Below are 18,469 nucleotides of genomic sequence, written 5' to 3' on the forward strand. Positions count from 1 at the left end.
CACCAAATTTTTTATATTTTTACATTGGGTGGGTTTCATTGCCTGGTACGTGTGTGGAAGTCAGAGGGCAGCGTGTGGGAATTGGTCTTCTACTTTAAGGATCACATTCAGGTTGTCAAGCTTGATGGCAGGAGCTTTTACCCTCTGAGCTATCTTGCTAGCTCCTCACTCAGAATTTTTTTTTTTTTCTTTTTCTTTTTTCTTTTTTTCGGAGCTGGGGACCGAACCCAGGGCCTTCCGCTTGCTAGGCAAGCGCTCTACCACTGAGCTAAATCCCCAACCCCCTCACTCAGAATTTTTAATGATAGATGAAATGCTTTGGGCCCTTTTTGTATTCAGAATCTTGAGCATGCCTTGTGGTGTGTGTGTGTGTGTGTGTGTGTGTGTGTGTGTGTGTGTGTGTGTGTGTGTGTCAGACAGTCAGTCAGTCTGTCTCTGTCTGTCTTCAGAATTTGTATTACTAAGTATTAAAAGTTTAGCTCTTGGGCCAGGAATAGTAATATACATTGATAAAACTGAGGCAGGAAAATTACCTCAGCTTCAAGGCCAGCCTGGGTTACAAAGTTCTAGGACCACAGAGTAGTAATTTTGTCTTAAAAAAAAAAAAAAAAAGGCAGAGAAACTCAGTTTTAAATCATAAACCATATTCTCTTTGTTTTAAAGGATGTTGCATCTCGAGGCTTGGATCTCCCACAAGTCACCTGGATTGTTCAGGTAATCTTCTAGTCACTGAGGTATGAGTATATGAGCATGAGAAAATGCACTGAATGATCAGTATTACTCTCTTGGGTGTTGCCCTGGTAACCAGGCAGCAGCCAGCTGTATCTCGACAGTTCTGACATCTTTCCTTAGCCCAGCCCCTCTGCAGCACTGCAGCAGAGCAGCCAGGACGGCATTCTCAGGAGAGGGCATGAGCTCTTCTGCTTCCAGTCTAATTCTTGTCACAAACCAAAGTTTCTGGAGTCTGAAAATAACAGGAGTTACCCAGGCCCCCGGGAGGCCTCATTGTGTCCAGAAGGAAATGGCTCAGCTGTCCTGAGAGCAATGTCCATGTACATTGACCTGCGGGGAGCAATTAAGGTCCTGACAGCATCTTACACACACCTCCTGCCTTAGACACTCTGCCGGAGGGTAAAGGTGTTAGCCCTATAGTCTAGTTGGGTTTCGTTTGTTTGGGGTTTTTGTTTAGGTTTTTTTTCATTAGTCTGCAGAATGGTATTTTTAAGCCTGTCTGTGGGGGCCAGGGGACATGTGCCCTGTTTACATGACTCATGGTTTATTCACATTTTGTGGCATTTCTTGCCTGTCTTATGCTGGAAAATCTGATCTTGATCTGCTCGTCATAAGTGATCATGTTGGGACTAGAAGTATTGTGTCTCTTTCCTGCTGGCCACAGAACCAATGGGAGATGGGAATTCAGGGCCGATTTTAGTGTGCCAGGGGCAGACTCTGCTTTGATTATGGGAAGACTCATACTGTGGATATTGACAAGTTTTAAATGACTGGCCTTTCGTATGATATCTTCACCTTGGACTGCTAATCTTTGATTTGTGTAGCAGCAGAGAGGGAGAGGGGAATGGGGGGGTCGGGTCATTTAACTTTAATAGTGGTAAGGTTACTGCCAAAGATAACAAGATGCCTGCCTGTTCTCTTGAGTGGGAGCTTGCCCTTTCCCTGAGTCAGGAACACACTCCCCATAGCACAAACCTGCACTGTCTGCTCTTAACGGTCTACGTCCCCACCAGTGAGGTGGTTGGCCTGCGTGCCCCTGGAGCCAGCAGCAGAGGTGGACTCTGCCAGCACAGTGGTTGGTGTCCTTCATTCTTGCACCTCTTGTCTGCTGTTGCTTCCTCCCAGCTGCTGTGTCTACCAAGGAAGTAGGCCAAGGTCATGTGGTCATCTGGAGAAATTTACCCACCTGCTTACACTGTGCTCTGCATAGTCACTTCAGTGAAAGGTCACAAACTGGAAAAGGGAGAACCGTGTTCCAGTGAAGCCAACAGCCTCAGCTTGAATAATTCCAGATTTCCAATTGTGCTAGAGTAGCCGTAGCCTGGTGCCTGCTGCAGGTGAGGGGTGCTCCTCCTATTAGTGTCAGCCCTTGATGTCTGAACCCCTTCATCTGCGCTGTCCTTTTCAGTACAGTGCTCCGTCTGCACCTGCAGAGTACATTCACCGCATTGGAAGGACTGCCCGGATCGGCTGTCATGGGAGCAGCCTGCTCATTTTGGCTCCTTCGGAGGCAGAGTATGTCAACTCGTTGGCTTCTCACAAAATCAAGTGAGTCAGAAACCTGAAAGGGGTTTCAGCAGATTTCACATAATTAACATTCTGTCGCTTTTTGAGTGGATGGGCCTTGTAAGCTGCAGAAGAGCCATTAACCCTTGTGATCCCTAAATGAGTTCCAGAATAGCCAATGGCAAAAACGGAAACCCTCAGTACCGTTCACACCTGGCAGTTCTCATTGCAGTGCCAGTAACTTACAGGGCGTCTGTGCCCCTGGCTTTTCAGCTTTCAGTAGGAGGCAAGCCCTTAACGCCGGCTTCTCAGAAGCCTCTTCATTCTCAATTTCCATCCTTGCGGTTAGCATCTTAACAGCTTCAGTGTGGTTTGTCTGAATAGAAAGAAGAATGTTTTTGCTAAGCACAGACTTTTTCCTTCAGGAAGGAAAGGGATCTTCAGAGTAGTCGAAACAAGACACTGTCTGCATAGCTGCAGCCAGGATTGCCCAGTTTCTGTCTTGTGTGTAGTATTGTCAGATAACTGGCCTTGTGCCCCTGTGGGAAGCTCACGTGGAAATGGTTGTTGGCCTGGGCCACTTATAAGGACTTGTCCTGCCTTCCATAAATCCTCTGATTCCTGAAGTCACAGACTCTGGCAGTGAGCTTGTAAAGGCATGCAGTGTCTGACACGGGTCTACTTTTAAGAGTTTCTTCTGCTCAGACATGGCGGGATGGCGGATGCATGTCTGTCTGGAAGCCCTGGGAGAGCCATGTGTCTGCCCAAGGTGCTGGGACATGATGCCTGCCAAGCCCACAAGTCTTGTTGGCTGCTCGGGTGTTGCTGAACACGGATGCTCTATAGCGGGCGTGCGTCTGCATATCTCTGTGGAGCTGCCAAGTGGTTCCCTGTCTTTTCCTCTTTGACCAGCCATACATTTTATGTAAAACATGAAACTCCAAGGATATTCTCTCCTCCTTTACAAAGTTGTAAACACTGCTGGGGACCTGGTGTGGAGATGCCAGCCCAACTGACTGCAGACTTGCAAAGCTGTATGTGGCTGTCCCACCAACTCTGACCATTTCCCAGCAGGCAGTACTCTCTCTGACTACTGAGATTTCTCAGAACTCTTTGAGGATTGTTGGTGTGGGCATCTGTGGGCTGAAACAGACAGAGTGCACCAGACAGACAGAGTACACCAGCTACCTCTGATATGGAGAGGTAGACACCTATTCCTGGTTGTCATTCAAGTGGGCCTAAATTAAGGTAGCTTGGGTTTCCTTTCTCTTTGCCTTGTTCCTCGTCTTAACAGTCTGTCGGGCTGGAGAGATGGCTCAGCAGTTAAGAGCCCTGACTGCTTCCAGAGGTCCTGAATTCAAATCCCAGCAACCACATGGTGGCTCACAACCATCTGTAATGGGATCCGATGCCCTCTTCTGGTGTGTCTGAAGACAGCTACAGTGTACTTATATATAATAAATAAATCTTTAAAGGAAAAAAAAAGTCTGTGAAGAAAAAGAATGGTTTTGTTCCTTGGTGCCCTTGTTTGCTCTCTCTCATGAGGCCATACTGGTCAGGTCATTATCTTTCCTCTCTGATGTGTCCAGCTGGATTCAGAGCCTTCCAACCTGGGGCTTATGGTGCTCCTCGTGGTAGTCCGCATCTGGGCTGCCCTTTTCCTAGGCTAGTATTCTTGGGGAGTCCTGGCAAATTGAGTTGGAAGCCTGTTGCTGGAGCTGGTCCTCAGTTTCCCCTGCTGATTCTCACCACAGCACCCTGTGCTGAGGGCCTGGAGCAGTGCAGTCGTGGGAAGGAATGTCTGCATGCCCCATAGCAGCCCATCTTCCTATCTCCTTAACTCCCAGCCCAGGCCAGCCAGGCCTGCTCACTCAGCCTTTCATTGCCTGCTCAGGGTGCTCACGGCTGCTTACTCTCTCACAGTCCACAGTAGCAATTCTGTTGGTCCCCTAAATAGGAACTAAAATAAACTCTGATGAGAAAGACTACATTGCAGGAGCTGAGCCGGATGGAGTTGGAGCTTAGCTGGTAGAGTGCTTGCTAATGTGTGCAGTTCCCAAGACCAGTGGAAACTGAGAGGAGTGGTACAGTCCTCGAATCATAGTACTTGGGAGGTCAGAAGTTCAGGGTCATCAGCGAAGTTCAAGGCCAGCCTGGTCTACATTATACACTGTCTTAAAAAGTAAGTAAGTAAATAAGAATCTTTAAAACTTTTTAAAGTCACTACATTATATGTAATAGACAGAAATAGTCCAGGACGTTTTTGAAAATTAAAGGGAACATTAATCATTCAAAGGACAAGGCGGTAGAAGAGGGGTATGCGCTCTTGTGGGAGATGTAGAGTGCTCTCTTCACAATCTGCTCTAGCATAGTGGGCAAGGGACAGGAGCCCTGGGCTGTTGCCACCTCCATCTATGCTCAGAGCTTTGTCCCTCTGTCCTTCCGCTTGTTTATGCTGCTGGGTCCTTCCTGCTTCAGTGTTGCTAGGAAAGCCATTGCTGGTTTGTTAAAATGTACAAGCTTTGTCAGGACATGCCGGGTGTCCCAGCAAGACAGAACTATTTGGATCTGTCCATAGGACTGAACTAATCATGGTAGCTCTGCTCTGTTTCTCAGAAGCACTGCCTCAGGTTAGGGAGAACTTGGTGACTGCAGGTCTTTACCTAAAATTCCAGCTTGCTGATGCCTGACCTTGTGCGTGCAAAAGCGTCTTTCTTTTCTGGGACTGAATTGGTTTGGTGGTTGTTTAATCACTTTTCCTCCCCTTAGCTCTTTATCACATTTTCTCCTCTCTTTTAATATTTCACCCCCAAAATTGTTTTTGTTTTCTTTAACTTTTGAGACAGGGTCTTACTCTGGAACCCAGACTGGCATTAAACATCGCATGTCCTAAGCTAGCCTTAGGCTTGTGTCAGTCCTCTTGCTTTAGCCCCACATGCTGTAATTGTAGCTGTGAGCCCTCAAAACCCACTTCACAATTTATTTTCCATTAGTGTATTTGTCTCTGCCTGCCCTACAGATGACACATAGGAGTCATGTGAGACAAGTCCCATCCTCAGAGTCAGCCACCACATATATGTCTCTGTCCTTCACAGGTTGGGACCTGGAGAAAATGCTTCTGGGGGAAGGGGTGCCCTGCCCTTCCTTCTGTCTCCCCAGCCCTCCACTCCTGCACCTACCGCTCCCTGCTCTAGCAACGCCTCTCCTTCATGGGTCTGTGGATGCTCAGGGACGGGGGCTAGGCTTGAAGCTCAGGAGAGTTGACAGGTCTCAGGTGAGTGGCTGTCAGATGTGGCAGCTTCATTCACAGCCTTGTCACAGTAACCATTGGGGAAAGAGAGAACTGTCTTCACCCAGAAGAGGTTTCCATTCATGGTTTAATTTGCTGTTAACATTTTCAAAAAAAAAACAGAAAGAAAATATACAGCGAAATCACTTGTCTTTTCATGATCTGTTTCTCTCCCCTGGAGCTTCTCCTTCCCTTTCCTCTGGAAGATGAGCTCAGCCTCTCACATTTCTTGTCTCTAGTTGTGCTTCTGTGTTGCTCGCCAGTTCTAGAGCCATGATCTTGTATTTGCCAGGTGCATTGGAGCCTGCCAGACTCTTCTCAGAGGCCAGTCATGCTCCCTTGTTTTGATTCCTGCCTTCAGCAGTTTGCTTATGGCTGCAGGTCTTAGGGGATCATTTGGTCTTAGGTCCCTCAATGGTTTAGAGGCCAGAACAGTAAAGATTCTCTAGAGTAGAGAAAGAACAGAGGAGCTATGCACAGAGCTAGAACACTCACCACTGTCACTGCAGTCCTTGTCCACTAGTTATGGATCCTGCATAGCAGCCTGTGTGAAGTGATGTTCTTGCCTGTTCAAGTTCAAGTGTCATGTCAAGAAATAAGCCTACTGTGTTGGTAACTACACTTTAGGATGAAGCAATGGCAGAGGGCTGGCAAGGCTGCTGACCGACTCCATACCCAGGACCACGTGGTAGAAATGACTCCTGAAGTTACTCTGATTCCCATACACAAGCCATGTTGTGTGTGTGCCCGTGTACACACATAAGCACGTACAAAGAAAAGGGAAGGAAGGAGGGAGAGAGGGAAGGAAGGAAGGAATAAAGAGGGAGGGAGGGATGGCAGAAGCCTAGTATGGTGATATTTGCTTGTCACCCAGCACTGGATGGAAGCAAGGGATGGAGGACAGCCTTGGTTCCATAGTGAGAGACCGACAGTTTAGGGCACATGAGACCTTGTCCCAAAAAAGGGGATGAAGAAAGGAAAGGAAAGCATGATGAGTGGGCAGATACAAGGAAGACCCCCATGCGAGGTAACCTGTCTTAGGCCCATCAGCAGGGGACACTGGCTGACTTGGCCCTGTTGCCACCTTTCCTTTTTTGAAATGCCTTAAGGCTTAAGAAAATTCTCTTTAATTACCTGTCTTTAATCCCAGCACTCAGGAGGCAGAGGCAGGCAGATCTCTGTGTTTGAGGCCAGCCTGGTCTACAGAGTGAGTTCCAAGACAGCCAGGGCCACAGAGAAACCCTGCCTCAAACAACAACAAGAGGAGGAAAAGGAGGAGGAGGAGAAAAAAAGATTATCGTCTTTTTGACAGTTTTTTATTAACATTTATGTTGTGGGGGAGGTAAAAATATAAAAGTTGGAGGACAACTCTGGGATTCAGTTCTCTCCTTCTAGGTCCTAGTAGTTGAAGTCAAGTTGTAGGCTTGGTAACAAGCTCCTGTGCCAGCTGAGGTACTCACTAGCCTGCTCTCCCCTTTCTCAGATGTTGCTTGTCCTTAGTTCTCATTTCAGAATGGGTTGGTTTTATACATCAGAATCTGGGCTATCTCTGGGACACTGAAAAGGCTGACTTCTGTGCTCTTTTCTTACAGTGTCTCTGAGATTAAGCTGGAAGGTATTTTGGCTGTCCTGGCAAAGGATGATTGTTTTAAAAGGAGACAAAGGGGAGCCCAGGTGAGTGGTTCATATCTTGATGGAGACTTTATGTGTGGGCTGTGTCTTCTGCCAGACAGAGTGTACATTTTAAGGACCATGAGCACTAGATGAAGTCAGACCTTGATGGTGATGTTTTGGATTTTTTTCCTTCTCTTCCCTCTGGATATGTTAGCTAGTCTCACTCCGTTAATGGGCACCAGTCCATTCTGGAGGACTGCCAGGCAGCAGCAGGCTCTGCAGAAAGGTGGTCTAGGGCATTGAGTCTGGAGCCAGCATTGTGAATTCACCCAGGTGGCAGCCCCTCCAGATCATCAGCAAGGACCACTGGCTAGACCCGTTCATAGCACGATGGAAGAAATAAATATCGCTGTCTCTCTCTCAGACATACTTAGGTTCCCCATTTTTAATGGAATGCACTGTCTACAGAGGAAGAGTAAAGTTGAGATCATTAAGAAGAAAAATGTTTACCATCCGTGCAGTTCCATATGGAGATACCGAGCTGTGCCCACAGGCCTGAGCATCCCCTCCCTGCTGCCTCTCGGCCCTGCCCCCTAGTCCATTGCTTATTATAGTGTGTGCATACGTGTGTTGCTCTAGTCCATTGCTAGTATAGTGTGTGCACATGTGTGTTGCTCTAGTCCATTGCTAGTATAGTGTGTGCACACGTATGTGGCTCTAGTCCATTGCTAGTATAGTGTGTGCACACGTATGTGGCTCTAGTCCATTGCTAGTATAGTGTGTGCACACGTATGTGGCTCTAGTTCATTGCTAGTATAGTGTGTGCACACGTATGTGGCTCTAGTCCATTGCTAGTATAGTGTGTACACACGTGTGTTGCTCTAGTCCATTGCTAGTATAGTGTGTGCACACGTGTGTTGCTCTAGTCCATTGCTAGTATAGTGTGTGCACACGTGTGTTGCTCTAGTCCATTGCTAGTATAGTGTGTGCACACGTGTGTTGCTCTAGTCCATTGCTAGTATAGTGTGTGCACACGTATGTGGCTCTAGTCCATCGTTAGTATAGTGTGTGCACACGTGTGTTGCTCTGTGACTGGGCTAATTGCATGCATGTTTATGTTTGTTTTCTTAGGCCTGATGACAGAGTGGGAAGATCAGACCCACTTAGATCCGGCTGTGCTAGTTCCATTTTGTGTCAGGTGCAGCATTTGAGTCGATGCTGCTTTTGAGGCAGGGGTTAGATTTATCTGGTCTTAGCTTAAGCTCTCTTCTTCCAGAGCACAACTAAGGGAGTTTATGTCAGCAAGTTATTTTGAATGACTTTCTGTATGAAACAGCGGCCAGACCAGAGTGAGCGTATCAGTCTGTTGTTAAGGGATCGAGCAGCTGACACAGACGCAGTGTCTTTGCGCAGTCATTCTGTAACTGTTGTGTTTAGAGTGTTTATTTTAATGTTCAACTGGCTACTTCACTGTGGTTCCAGTCCAGCTCCACAGTGTCAGCAGGGAGCTTGGGAGCTACAGAGGATGCAGTGTTGAGAGTGCGTGAGAGCAGATTCCTGGGTCAGACTCCTCAGCTGGTTGCCTCTGGGAAACTGGCAGAGCTCTGGGCCTATGCAAGTCTCAGTGTCTTCACGTGTAAAAATTGAGATATACAGTACTCACTCGAGGAGAGTATAGAGTAGTGTAAGAAACAGTTCTAAAGTGCCCAGTATCCTACTGCAAGCTACAGAAGGCTACACTGTAGTTGGACACTGGGCCGGCAGTGCTGTATCCTAATAAACAGATCACGAGCCTGTGCCTGCCCTGCAGAAAGGAGAACCAGCTGGAAATGACGAGTGAAATCGTAGAGGTTGGGTCAAACTTAGCCTTCTGTAGCTTGTTTCTGAGACCAGCTTTGGTTTGAGTAGTCTTTATCCCTGAACACAGACTTTTTTCCTCTAGGGAGGTGATTGTTGTGTAAGTCTGAGCAGCACCCCCACCTCACAGGAGTACATGTCCCCAGGGAAGGAACAGAGCAGCTGCATTTCCCTCTGTCCTTTCAGCAACTGGCCATGTCATTTTTAACATCTGCCCTTCTGTGGCCTTCTCCTTAAGCCTTTTCCTGGCTAGGGGCCAGCCTCAAAGACGTCCTGAGCCTTAAGAGCCATTGTAAAGGTCTGAGCAAGAGTTGCAAGAGTCGAGTCAGCCAGGACTTGAGTCCGTGCCTCACAGCTGGTGCCTCTGTGGCCTTGGGCAGGAACTCAGTTTTCCTTTCTGCAGAAGGATTATGAGAGTGCCCATATTTGAGGGCTGCCTGGGGGTTGAGTGAAATGAGGCAGAAACAGCTTGGCGGAGACCATCTCATCACTTCACCCCAGGCTCCCACCTTTTGGTGGGAATGAATTGAATGTTTTTATAGTTTTATAATTTGCTGCTGTTTATTTGAGGGGGAAATGCTAAGTAAGATTGGGCTTTTACTAACATTGCTAGATATGATTAACTTGGAAAACTAAATTCATGGCACTAAACTTCCTGTTGGTTGAGACCTAGTTTGTAGGACCCAGCCGTATTTTAATTCAAAGGAAGGACCGCCTGGTCTAAGTTGCTGTGTTGTTAATCACACAGATATCTGGCCTGGGAGGGTGGAGGGAGGGAGGGGCCCAGCTTCTTTTCGTTCTGTTTCTGGTGAAAAGTGTACCTGTCCTGGCTACCCACTCCCTGCAGTGCAGACAGTTCTGCAGCAGATGCACAAGTGGCCAGCATACAAATGCTGTACCTCGTTACCGTCCCCTCTACTTCACCAGCTCCACTCGAGCCCATGGTAAATGTCCCTTTGGCACACACAGTTTTGGGCTTCTGTGAACAGAAAGAAAGCTAGTGAAGCATCTGTAAAATGTATATTTCATATTTAGGTATATGAAATATATATACGGCTGCGTCTGGGTGTGAGTGTTCACCTCCCTACAAAGAGAATAAATTTGATCTTTCAGCTTGACTGGGAGGCACTCAGAAGGTTCTGGGGACCACGGGGTGAAGCTTAGCTAGGCAGGAGTGATTAAAACAAAACCCTTCCATTTAGTTAAATATATTTTGGAAGCTGGCTGTTCAGCACAATGCCTCAATGTGCACACCCCTTCGTGCCACTGCCACAACCTAAAACTTTTCATAGGTTCAAGGGGCCCGGCCTAGTTTTCACTGGGGCACCTCAGTTTCTGGGTGTTGTGAAGTTTTCATGCACTGCATGCACCCTCCCAGCATGTTTTTCTACAAGTTTTTTTTTGTTTTTTTGGTTTTTTTTTTTTTTTTTTTGTCTTGTGAGCTCTGCTCATAAAATTCTCCAGACTGTCGCTAGCATTGGGAAGTGTTAAAATCAGATCAGAGCCCCAGCTCATCCTTTCTTGTGGTCTTTCTTCTGAAGGATCAGTGGGGTGCTGCAGAGAGAGGCACGCCCGAGAGCCGGCCGGCAGGGTCTGGAGGCAGGGTCTGGAGGCAGGGTTTCTCAACTGCCTGTGCTCTGCTGGCTGCAGGTTGACTTCATTAACCGGTAGCCTGTGTCTGTGAGGGTGGGAGAGGCGGTGCTGCCTGCTCACAAGCCTCAGGCTCTGACCCCCTCTCATTAAAGGAGCATTTACCTGTCTCGGGCTGAGGTGGCACTGCCGAACTCTGCCCCGTTCTGTCTTCAGTTTAAATTTAGACTGTCCTCCCCACAACTAAAGTCACCTCGTTCAGTCTCAGGAGGGGCAGTCTTAACGCTGTTTCTGGAAGTGTGGTAAGGGTGCTTTTTCCTACATGCATTGTTTTCTGTCATTAACTTTTTCCTACGTATCTCTAAACTGACCTCATCATTTTAACTGTAAGCCTGATTTTATCATTTTCTACACATTTCACTTGTACACACACTCACATTATATATATGTAATTTTTTTTTTTGGTTGGGAAGAAAAGATGCCTCATTTTGAAACCTAAAGGGGGGACTAAGAAAAGCCCTTTGTAATATATTGCCATATTATCACTAAATCCCCTGACAGTTGTGACACAGAAGCAAGTCACCTGTCACTTAAGCTTGAGGTCTCTTTAATTTTCTCCTGGAATTCGCACCAGGCTGTCTTTAATTTGAGGCCTTTATTGGAATTCTGAAACCTCTCTGCCTCCCTGGCTCTCAGATCTATTCTGAGAGCTGTTACAGAATGTATACAATAACCAACAGAGGGATCCAGAGAGGGCTGCAGCTCTGTTTATTTAACACTCTAGAGGGATTTTTGTGCTTATTCGGTCCTGGCTGCCCGGCTTTCAATATCGCTTTGACAACCATTCTGCCCTTCTCATTAATTTTAAACAGTTAAAACACAGGAAAAAGAGGAAAAAGTTTTCATTATTAAAGTGCTTTACTTTTTAATAACAGAGGATTCTGTCCGCCAGGGGAAAGGGCATCCTCACTAATTTCACATTCATATTAAAAAAAAATGCAGGCAAGGTGACAGTTGTGCTGCTGAGGTGGCTTAACGAAAGGAGGGCAGCGGAGAAGTTTGCATTTCACATCAGTTAAGGGGTGAAAAAAATCCTTGCTAATGACAATAGCAAATGTCCACTTTGGTAACACAGCTCCTCAGTGGCGCTGCTCCTGACATCGTAGTGGATAAAACCCTTAGGGGGACCGTGTACTGTGAAATCAGCCAGACTGTCATCAGCCAAATAGGCAGCAGGACGATGTGACTACACCAAAAACATCTTCAGGTTGTTAAGTCTCTATTAATGCAGAGATGAGTGTCTACCCCAGAAGGGAGGCTCTCCCTCCTCTCCTTTGTTCCTCCTCTTCTGGCCTTAAGAGTGAAGGGAAGACAAGGGTCACACACAGGTCTGACGCCTGTCCTCTGAGGGCCAAGGCTCCACCCGTGAGGGTGGGGTCCGGGGCTCAGTAGCCCCTTCCCATGAGCAGCAGCCCGTCTACTTAGGCTGCAGAGCCTTCTAGTCAGTAAAAACACCTGTGTTTCATATTGTGCGATATAGGAAATAAAAAGTACTTCCTAGAAGGAATTTTTAAAAGACATTTTTTTCCTCTGGAACTTTTAAAAGATGAAAATGGTCCTATATATTATTAATGGTGTTCAGAGGCTGCAGGAGTAGCTGGCTGCAGAGATTCGGGCAGCCTCCGAATGTGACTTACTGGAAAGCTGCCTTCTTCATAGATCCTCAGAACTCAGCTGGATTGTTACCGGCTTCTGGAGCCGATCTAAACCACTCACCATTCGCAAGCTCAAAATTCAGGGATATATAGCTTTATAAGGCTGAATTTTAGGCAGATCACTGGAATGGTCTTATGGGGGGTGGGGATGCTTTTTCCACTGATAAGGGGGAAGGGAGGAAGGGAGAAAAATCTTAAGAGAGAAGAGTTCTTTGAAAACAACCTGTCGTTCATCATTTGAAATGCCAGAATCAGACTTGGAAAACTCCAGAGTGCCACCAAAGGTCTTCCACTTTGAGCAATAAGAGGGCGTGAAGGAAAGTGGGCAAACAAATAAACAGACCTGGTCTGCCCCCTTTTTACTCAGCTCTCATCTTTGCTTGACTTTAACATCTTTATAGCTCCCTTCTTTCCCTAGTAATATTGAAAGGATTACTCTCGTTGGCCCCTGGGTGGTTACCGTGTGATTTTACTGTTATTAAATCTATTATAAACTGCTTCATTATTCCTGACTTCAACTCTGTCTCTCCTTTAATCCTTCCACCACCCTCCCAGAGATCCCATGCCACTGGCCCCCAGGAAATCCGAGAGCGAGCCACGGTGTTGCAGACAGTGTTTGAAGATTATGTGCACTCCAGTCAGAGGATGGTCTCCTGGGCAAAGAAAGGTCAGTGTGACTCTCAGGAGATTGAGTGCTGTGACTGCCCCCTCAGCACAGCCACCCATGGTTGAGAGGACGTCCAGGAACCTCTGTGTACCCATCAAAGCCTTCGTTCTGCAGTAGTTCGGCAGGGTTTGGCAGCAAGCTCAGGAGGCTTTAAAGGGATATTAAATGTTAATTTTACCCATCTCCATCTTTTACACAAATGAGGCTTTATCTTGGCTTATATTAAGGCTAAAGCTTTGACCCAACAACTTGGATCTTGGGGATCTGTTTTTCTCTGTCTGTGAACACCAGGCAGCAGAGGTGACAAGGCTGGCAGAAGTAGCTGGAGGTGAGGGTAGGGCTGGAAGCATCAGGCCTAAGCAGTTCCTGTCTGAAGGGCCAAGGAAACTGAGATTGGTGAGGTGAGGACGGGCTTAGACCTTCAACCTGGACAGTTCATCCAAGGATGCCAATGTCCTTCTCAGACCCTTTGTAGTGTAAGTTATCCCTGGGGTCCGAGTGCTAAAGGTGGCATTCATAGCTCCACTTGAACGGTGGCCATAAATAGCCAGCTCGTCTTCCTCGGGAGATGTTCCGATGGTGACTGATTAATGCTAATAAACCTAAGACGGAGCCTGGCAGTGCTCATGGTGGCAGCACCTTTAATCCTAGCACTTGGGGCAGGCAGAGGCTGGCCTGCTCTACAGAGTGAGTTCCAAGGACAGTCATTACTACACAGAGAAACCCTGTCCCAAAAAACCAACCAACCAACCAACAAAAAGACCCAAGTTGGGTACACAGTTTTTTTTTTATGAGTTCCTTGAGAATTTTGAGAAAAGAGAAGTTTTGTTTTGTTTTAAAGACAGGAACGTATGCTGTGGACTAGGCTGGCCTCAAAAGTGATCTGTCTGTCTGCTAAGTGCTAGGATTGGAGGTGTTATTAGGCCTTGCTATCTATCATTCTTTATTTTAAATTCATTTAGTTTTGGGACAGGGTCATGTTACAAGCAGGTCTTAAACTTGGGTCCCTCCTGCTACAGTCTCTCAAGTGCTGGGTCTACAAACGCGGACCACCACTCCCAACTACAAGTACCTTTTAAAAATAACTACTTAGCAGTATTGGGGTTTGGCAGTGCTCCAGGCCTTCAGCACGGGAGGCAGCAGGTGGGAAGCACCCTCTGCTTTGTAAGCTAATGTATTGAAGGGCCCGGAGTGGCTTCAAGACAGTGGGCCTGGTGAGGGAGTGCTTTAGACAGCGCTGCAACCTACAGAAAAGTAGACCAGGTATGGAGTCAGGGGTAGTGACTGCACTGTGTTTGGTAAGGTCAGAGTAAGCCCAAACAGAGGTCAGAGTGAGCAAAACAAAATGGGATGAGCACTCAGTCTTCTGAAGGGAGGAAATGGGTTATGCATGAGACTGGATTAGCTGACACAGAGCCCTGTAGAGCCAGAGGCTGCTCTGAGGTCACCCTGAGGGAACTGGGAGCCCTGGGAGGCTTTGAGCTGAGATGTGGCTCAGTGAACCAGTGTTTTAAAAGCTCACCTAGCTACAGTATGAGAATTGACCCTGGGTAAAATTGAAAGCTAGAAACCAGGCTACAGTGAATGGCCAGCAAGCAGTAGGTGAGAAAAACAGCATCAGGACTAGAGGTGGAACTCAGTGGTCAGCACTTGCCCGAGCTCCAGCCCCAGCACTACCAATAAAGACAAATGTTTGCAGATAGCCACCACTCATCCTCTGCACACATTAGACTGTCAGAACACTTCAGACACAGTCGCATGCAATGGAAGTCTGTCACGCCAGCCAGATAAGTACTGATGTCCTTCTGGTCTTTTCTCTAATAATGCTCTGTCTTCAGCATTTCCCAAAAGTGAGTTCAGCAATTCCAAGTAGTTCCCAAGAACCTCTCTGTAGAGACTGTCATTGTGATTTTGGTCTTTGGAAGAAGGTACTGACTCAGCTGAATTCAGGTTGATAACCTTGCAGTGGAAAAAAAGATGCCTGCCCAACACCATCCACTTTGGGCATGTCAGTGATGTTCCCATGCCTTGGGACTGCCCTGTGTAAATAGTCCCTTGAAAATTAACAAGCAGTTGTCAGAGATTGTGATTGGGGGTGTTGACTGTCGTCAGAGTCACTGTCTTCTATTTCGGTCTCTTGTTTGCTGACTCACTTTCACTCCAGGTTGATAGGGGCTGGAACCAGCTGCCCTCACCCCAGAGATCCTAGTCACCTACCTTGGGACACAAAGCCCCTCACTAATCTCTCCAATCACTTAGGATTGTGACTTTAGGACTCTAAAAAACTGAACTTAAGATATAGGGAAAACCGGGGTTGGGGATTTAGCTCAGTGGTAGAGTGCTTGCCTAGGAAGTACAAGGCCCTGGGTTCGGTCCCCAGCTCCGAAAAAAAGAACCAAAAAAAAAAAAAAAAAAAAAAAAAAGATATAGGGAAAACCATTGTATCCCATAAGATGACACTTACCTTTTGCATTTTAGTTTACATATTTAAATTCCTCAACCAACTTGATTCCCCTCTGTGGCATTGCAGAACCTACCTCATGAATAATTAACAATGCCGCTGCCCTTGCCTTTCAGCTGAAAACTAGATAGAAACTGGGCCAAGTCTGCATTTGTAGACTTTTTCACTGTTTGACCCATCTTTGTTAATAATCAGTTTGATTGTTGCAGTCCAAGAACAGCTAGTGTTGTGTTTAAAAAAAAAAAAAAGATAGGGGGATTATGGTCTATGGGGGTCTGGGGAAAGGGGGTGCCTCAGCACAACTATAGTATAGAGTTTATTCAGGGCATGGGGAGGGGAGTTAACAGGGTAGCAGGGACAGAGAGAGAGGGGGGGGAGGGAGAGGGAGGGGGAGGGAGGTAGAAGAGAGGAGTAGAGGCCAGCATGAGCACGTGGAGAGAAAGGGGGAGGAGAATGGGGAGAGAAGGGACAAAGGGGGAAGAGAGAGAGAGCAAGAGAAAGCAGGAGCCAGAGCAGGAAAGTGAGGACAGTGCAAGTAGCCCCTTTTGTAGTGTTAGGGCATACCTGGCTATTGCCAGGTAACTGTGGGGCAGAACTTAGACAGCATGCTAACCTTCCCCCATTTTGGTTTAATTAAAAAAGAAAAATTAGAAAGGCGACGGTGGGGCAGGAATAGGGTTGTTGTGATCTCTGACTGCTTCATGCTCGTTTTGGGGCAGTGTGTCTCTAGGGAACCTAGGAAAGTGGGTCTGTGATGTTTGTCCCGTCTTAGGAGTTGGCTGTTTCCTTGTTGTCCCTGTGTTTATAAGAAGATAGAGGATATGTCCCGTGTTTCGGCACCAGTGTTGTGTTTAGAAAAGATAGAGGGGGGCGTGAATATGGTCTATGGAGGTCTGGGGAAAGTGGGTGCTTCAGTGCGGCCCATGCTGAGACACCCCTTCCCCCTGAGGGGCCAGCCACACAACTATAGTATGGAATAGAGTTTAATCAGGGCATGGGGAGGGGAGTTAACAGGGTAGCAGGGGCAGAGAAAGGGTGGGGGGGGGGAGGCAGGGGAGGGAGAGAGAGGAGAGGAGAGGAGAAAAAGAGAGGACTAGAGGCAGGCCATGAACATGTGGAGAGAAGGGGGAGATGGGGACAAAGCGGGTAGAGGGTAAGAGAGCAAGAGGAGCAAGAGAGTGAGGAGGGGGCAAGCAACCCCTTTTATAGTGTCAGGCATACCTGGCTGTTGCCAGGTAACTGGGGGTGAAGCTTAGACAGAATGCTAATACTTACTTCTTCCTTTTCGTCTTCTTTGTGTGTCTTTTAGCTAGGACTTGGGCTGTAGAAATAGCGGTATTGTGTTTTCATTCTAGACTCTGAAGGGAAGTTTTACCGAGCAGAGCCCTCTGTGCCTGCCCTGTTCTGGTGCTCTGTCATGATCATCTTCTGGCCTCCCTGCAAAGTAGGGGTCATGTGTGGCCCTGGCACCTGGGCTTGCAAAGGACACTTGTTAGTAGTGATATACTTACCCCTCCTCAGTGGATGGCATCGGCCAGGCACCTTGCCGAGGCCTTTGTCTTTAAGAGAACTGCAAGAAGGTATTTCTTTTCTCACATCCTTTAGGTAATATGGCTGTTGGCATAGGTATGTGTATGCCTTTGCCATGGACCAGACTGGGCTTATGATACAGGGCCGGAGGACTGTCTTCAGGCTGTAGTATTATTCCTCTGACTTCTTATCCTAGGAGTCAGCTGTATGACACCTCCATTCCTGATCCAGATGCCCATGAATAAAAAAAGACCAGGGTGTCCGGGTGGATTATTGTAGACAGATTCCTCTAATTCATGCACCTTACATATAGCTCCCTGGAAATAAGAGCCAGCAGCTCAAATGCTCAACTTCCATTGCCTGTAGCTCCGTCCGTCACCCTGAATAAACATCTCCTTCAGGTTTCCACTTCGTACTGTGCTGGCCTCACAGCCATATTCCTTCTGTACATTCTAGACACTGCCAGCATGAACCACTTCCTGCCCCTGCTGTCTCAGAGTTAGCCAAACATGGAAGTCCATGCAAGTGGGCAAGGACACTGCTGCTGCTGTCCCCAGTGACACTAGAGCCTAGAGGACATGAAGGTTTGGTTAAAATATGCAATGTAAAATGCTGCCTGGGCTGATGTCTAGGACTTAAAGATTCCCTGCCATTTGCCACTGCTCAGCAACTGGTCATCCCCGTAAAGCTGGGTCCTTACCACTCTTGGGACAGACATCTGTCTACTTGCTTGCTTCAGGGAAGTGCGTTCTGTGGAGGAGAGGATGGTTGTGAGCCAAGCAGTGACCTTGGGGCTCAGCTTCTTATGTGGAAAAGTGGCAGGAAGTGACATAGAAGCTGCCTTGGGGTGACCCAGACTCTTGAATCAGCTTGGATTTAGAACAGTGTTAGAACTGAGGAAAAAAGGGAAGTCAGGTCTTGGTGGTCACTGCAGTGCCAGTGAGTTCCTTTCTGAGAATGTGAGTAGCCGTGGGTGGGGCAGACGATTTGAAGCGTTAAAGCTGCTCTTTGGAAAAGCTGGTCCCTGGTTATTGGAAGAGAAGGGAACACAGATTTAAGAGAGGTGCAGAGGAGTCGCTGTGCTTATTGTTTCCATCGATTGGGAAAAGGAGTTCACTTTGCTCAGTAAATAGAGCTTTGATGGATTCCCAGGATCCTTCCAGGAGATGATCTGCTAAAATGACACTTTTTATTACTGTTCATAAACGGCAATCTCCAGGTACTGCTGGGATATTACACTTAAGCTGTGGGCAAACTTGCCAGTCCAGTGGCTCAACCACCTAGCTGAGGGAGGCTGGTGCTTGGTGCCTCTTTTGTCAGTGGTACAGGGCTGGTTCTGTCCCTCCTGGTAGAGGAGCTGGTGTAAAAGCAAAAGAACAGTGGTGGGCAGGGCTCAGTGCGGATCATCTCCCTGCTGGGAAGAGGGGAGCTTGTGGGCTATTCCAGGAGGAAACAGATGCAGGAGAGTGTCCTCAAGGAGGATGTCAGGTTAAAGTACTGAGGCCTGG

At 47.4% G+C, this 18,469-nt stretch overlaps 1 protein-coding gene across 4 annotated transcripts in view; it reads left to right on the forward strand.

The window, feature by feature from the left end:
* Positions 1-18,469, forward strand: part of Ddx31 (DEAD-box helicase 31) — a 65,165-nt gene that overhangs the window by 33,125 nt on the left and 13,571 nt on the right. For 2 of the 4 annotated variants that reach the window (XM_087652612.1, NM_001107824.2), the window contains 4 exon segments: positions 664-714; positions 2,141-2,280; positions 7,120-7,201; positions 12,859-12,970. In XM_087652612.1, the coding sequence (XP_087508738.1) occupies positions 664-714; positions 2,141-2,280; positions 7,120-7,201; positions 12,859-12,970 (385 nt within the window). 4 annotated transcript variants of the gene reach the window in all.

This window comes from Rattus norvegicus, chromosome 3, assembly GCF_021556685.1.
Source record: "Rattus norvegicus strain SHRSP/BbbUtx chromosome 3, alternate assembly SHRSP_T2T, whole genome shotgun sequence".
Lineage (NCBI taxonomy): Eukaryota > Metazoa > Chordata > Mammalia > Rodentia > Muridae > Rattus > Rattus norvegicus.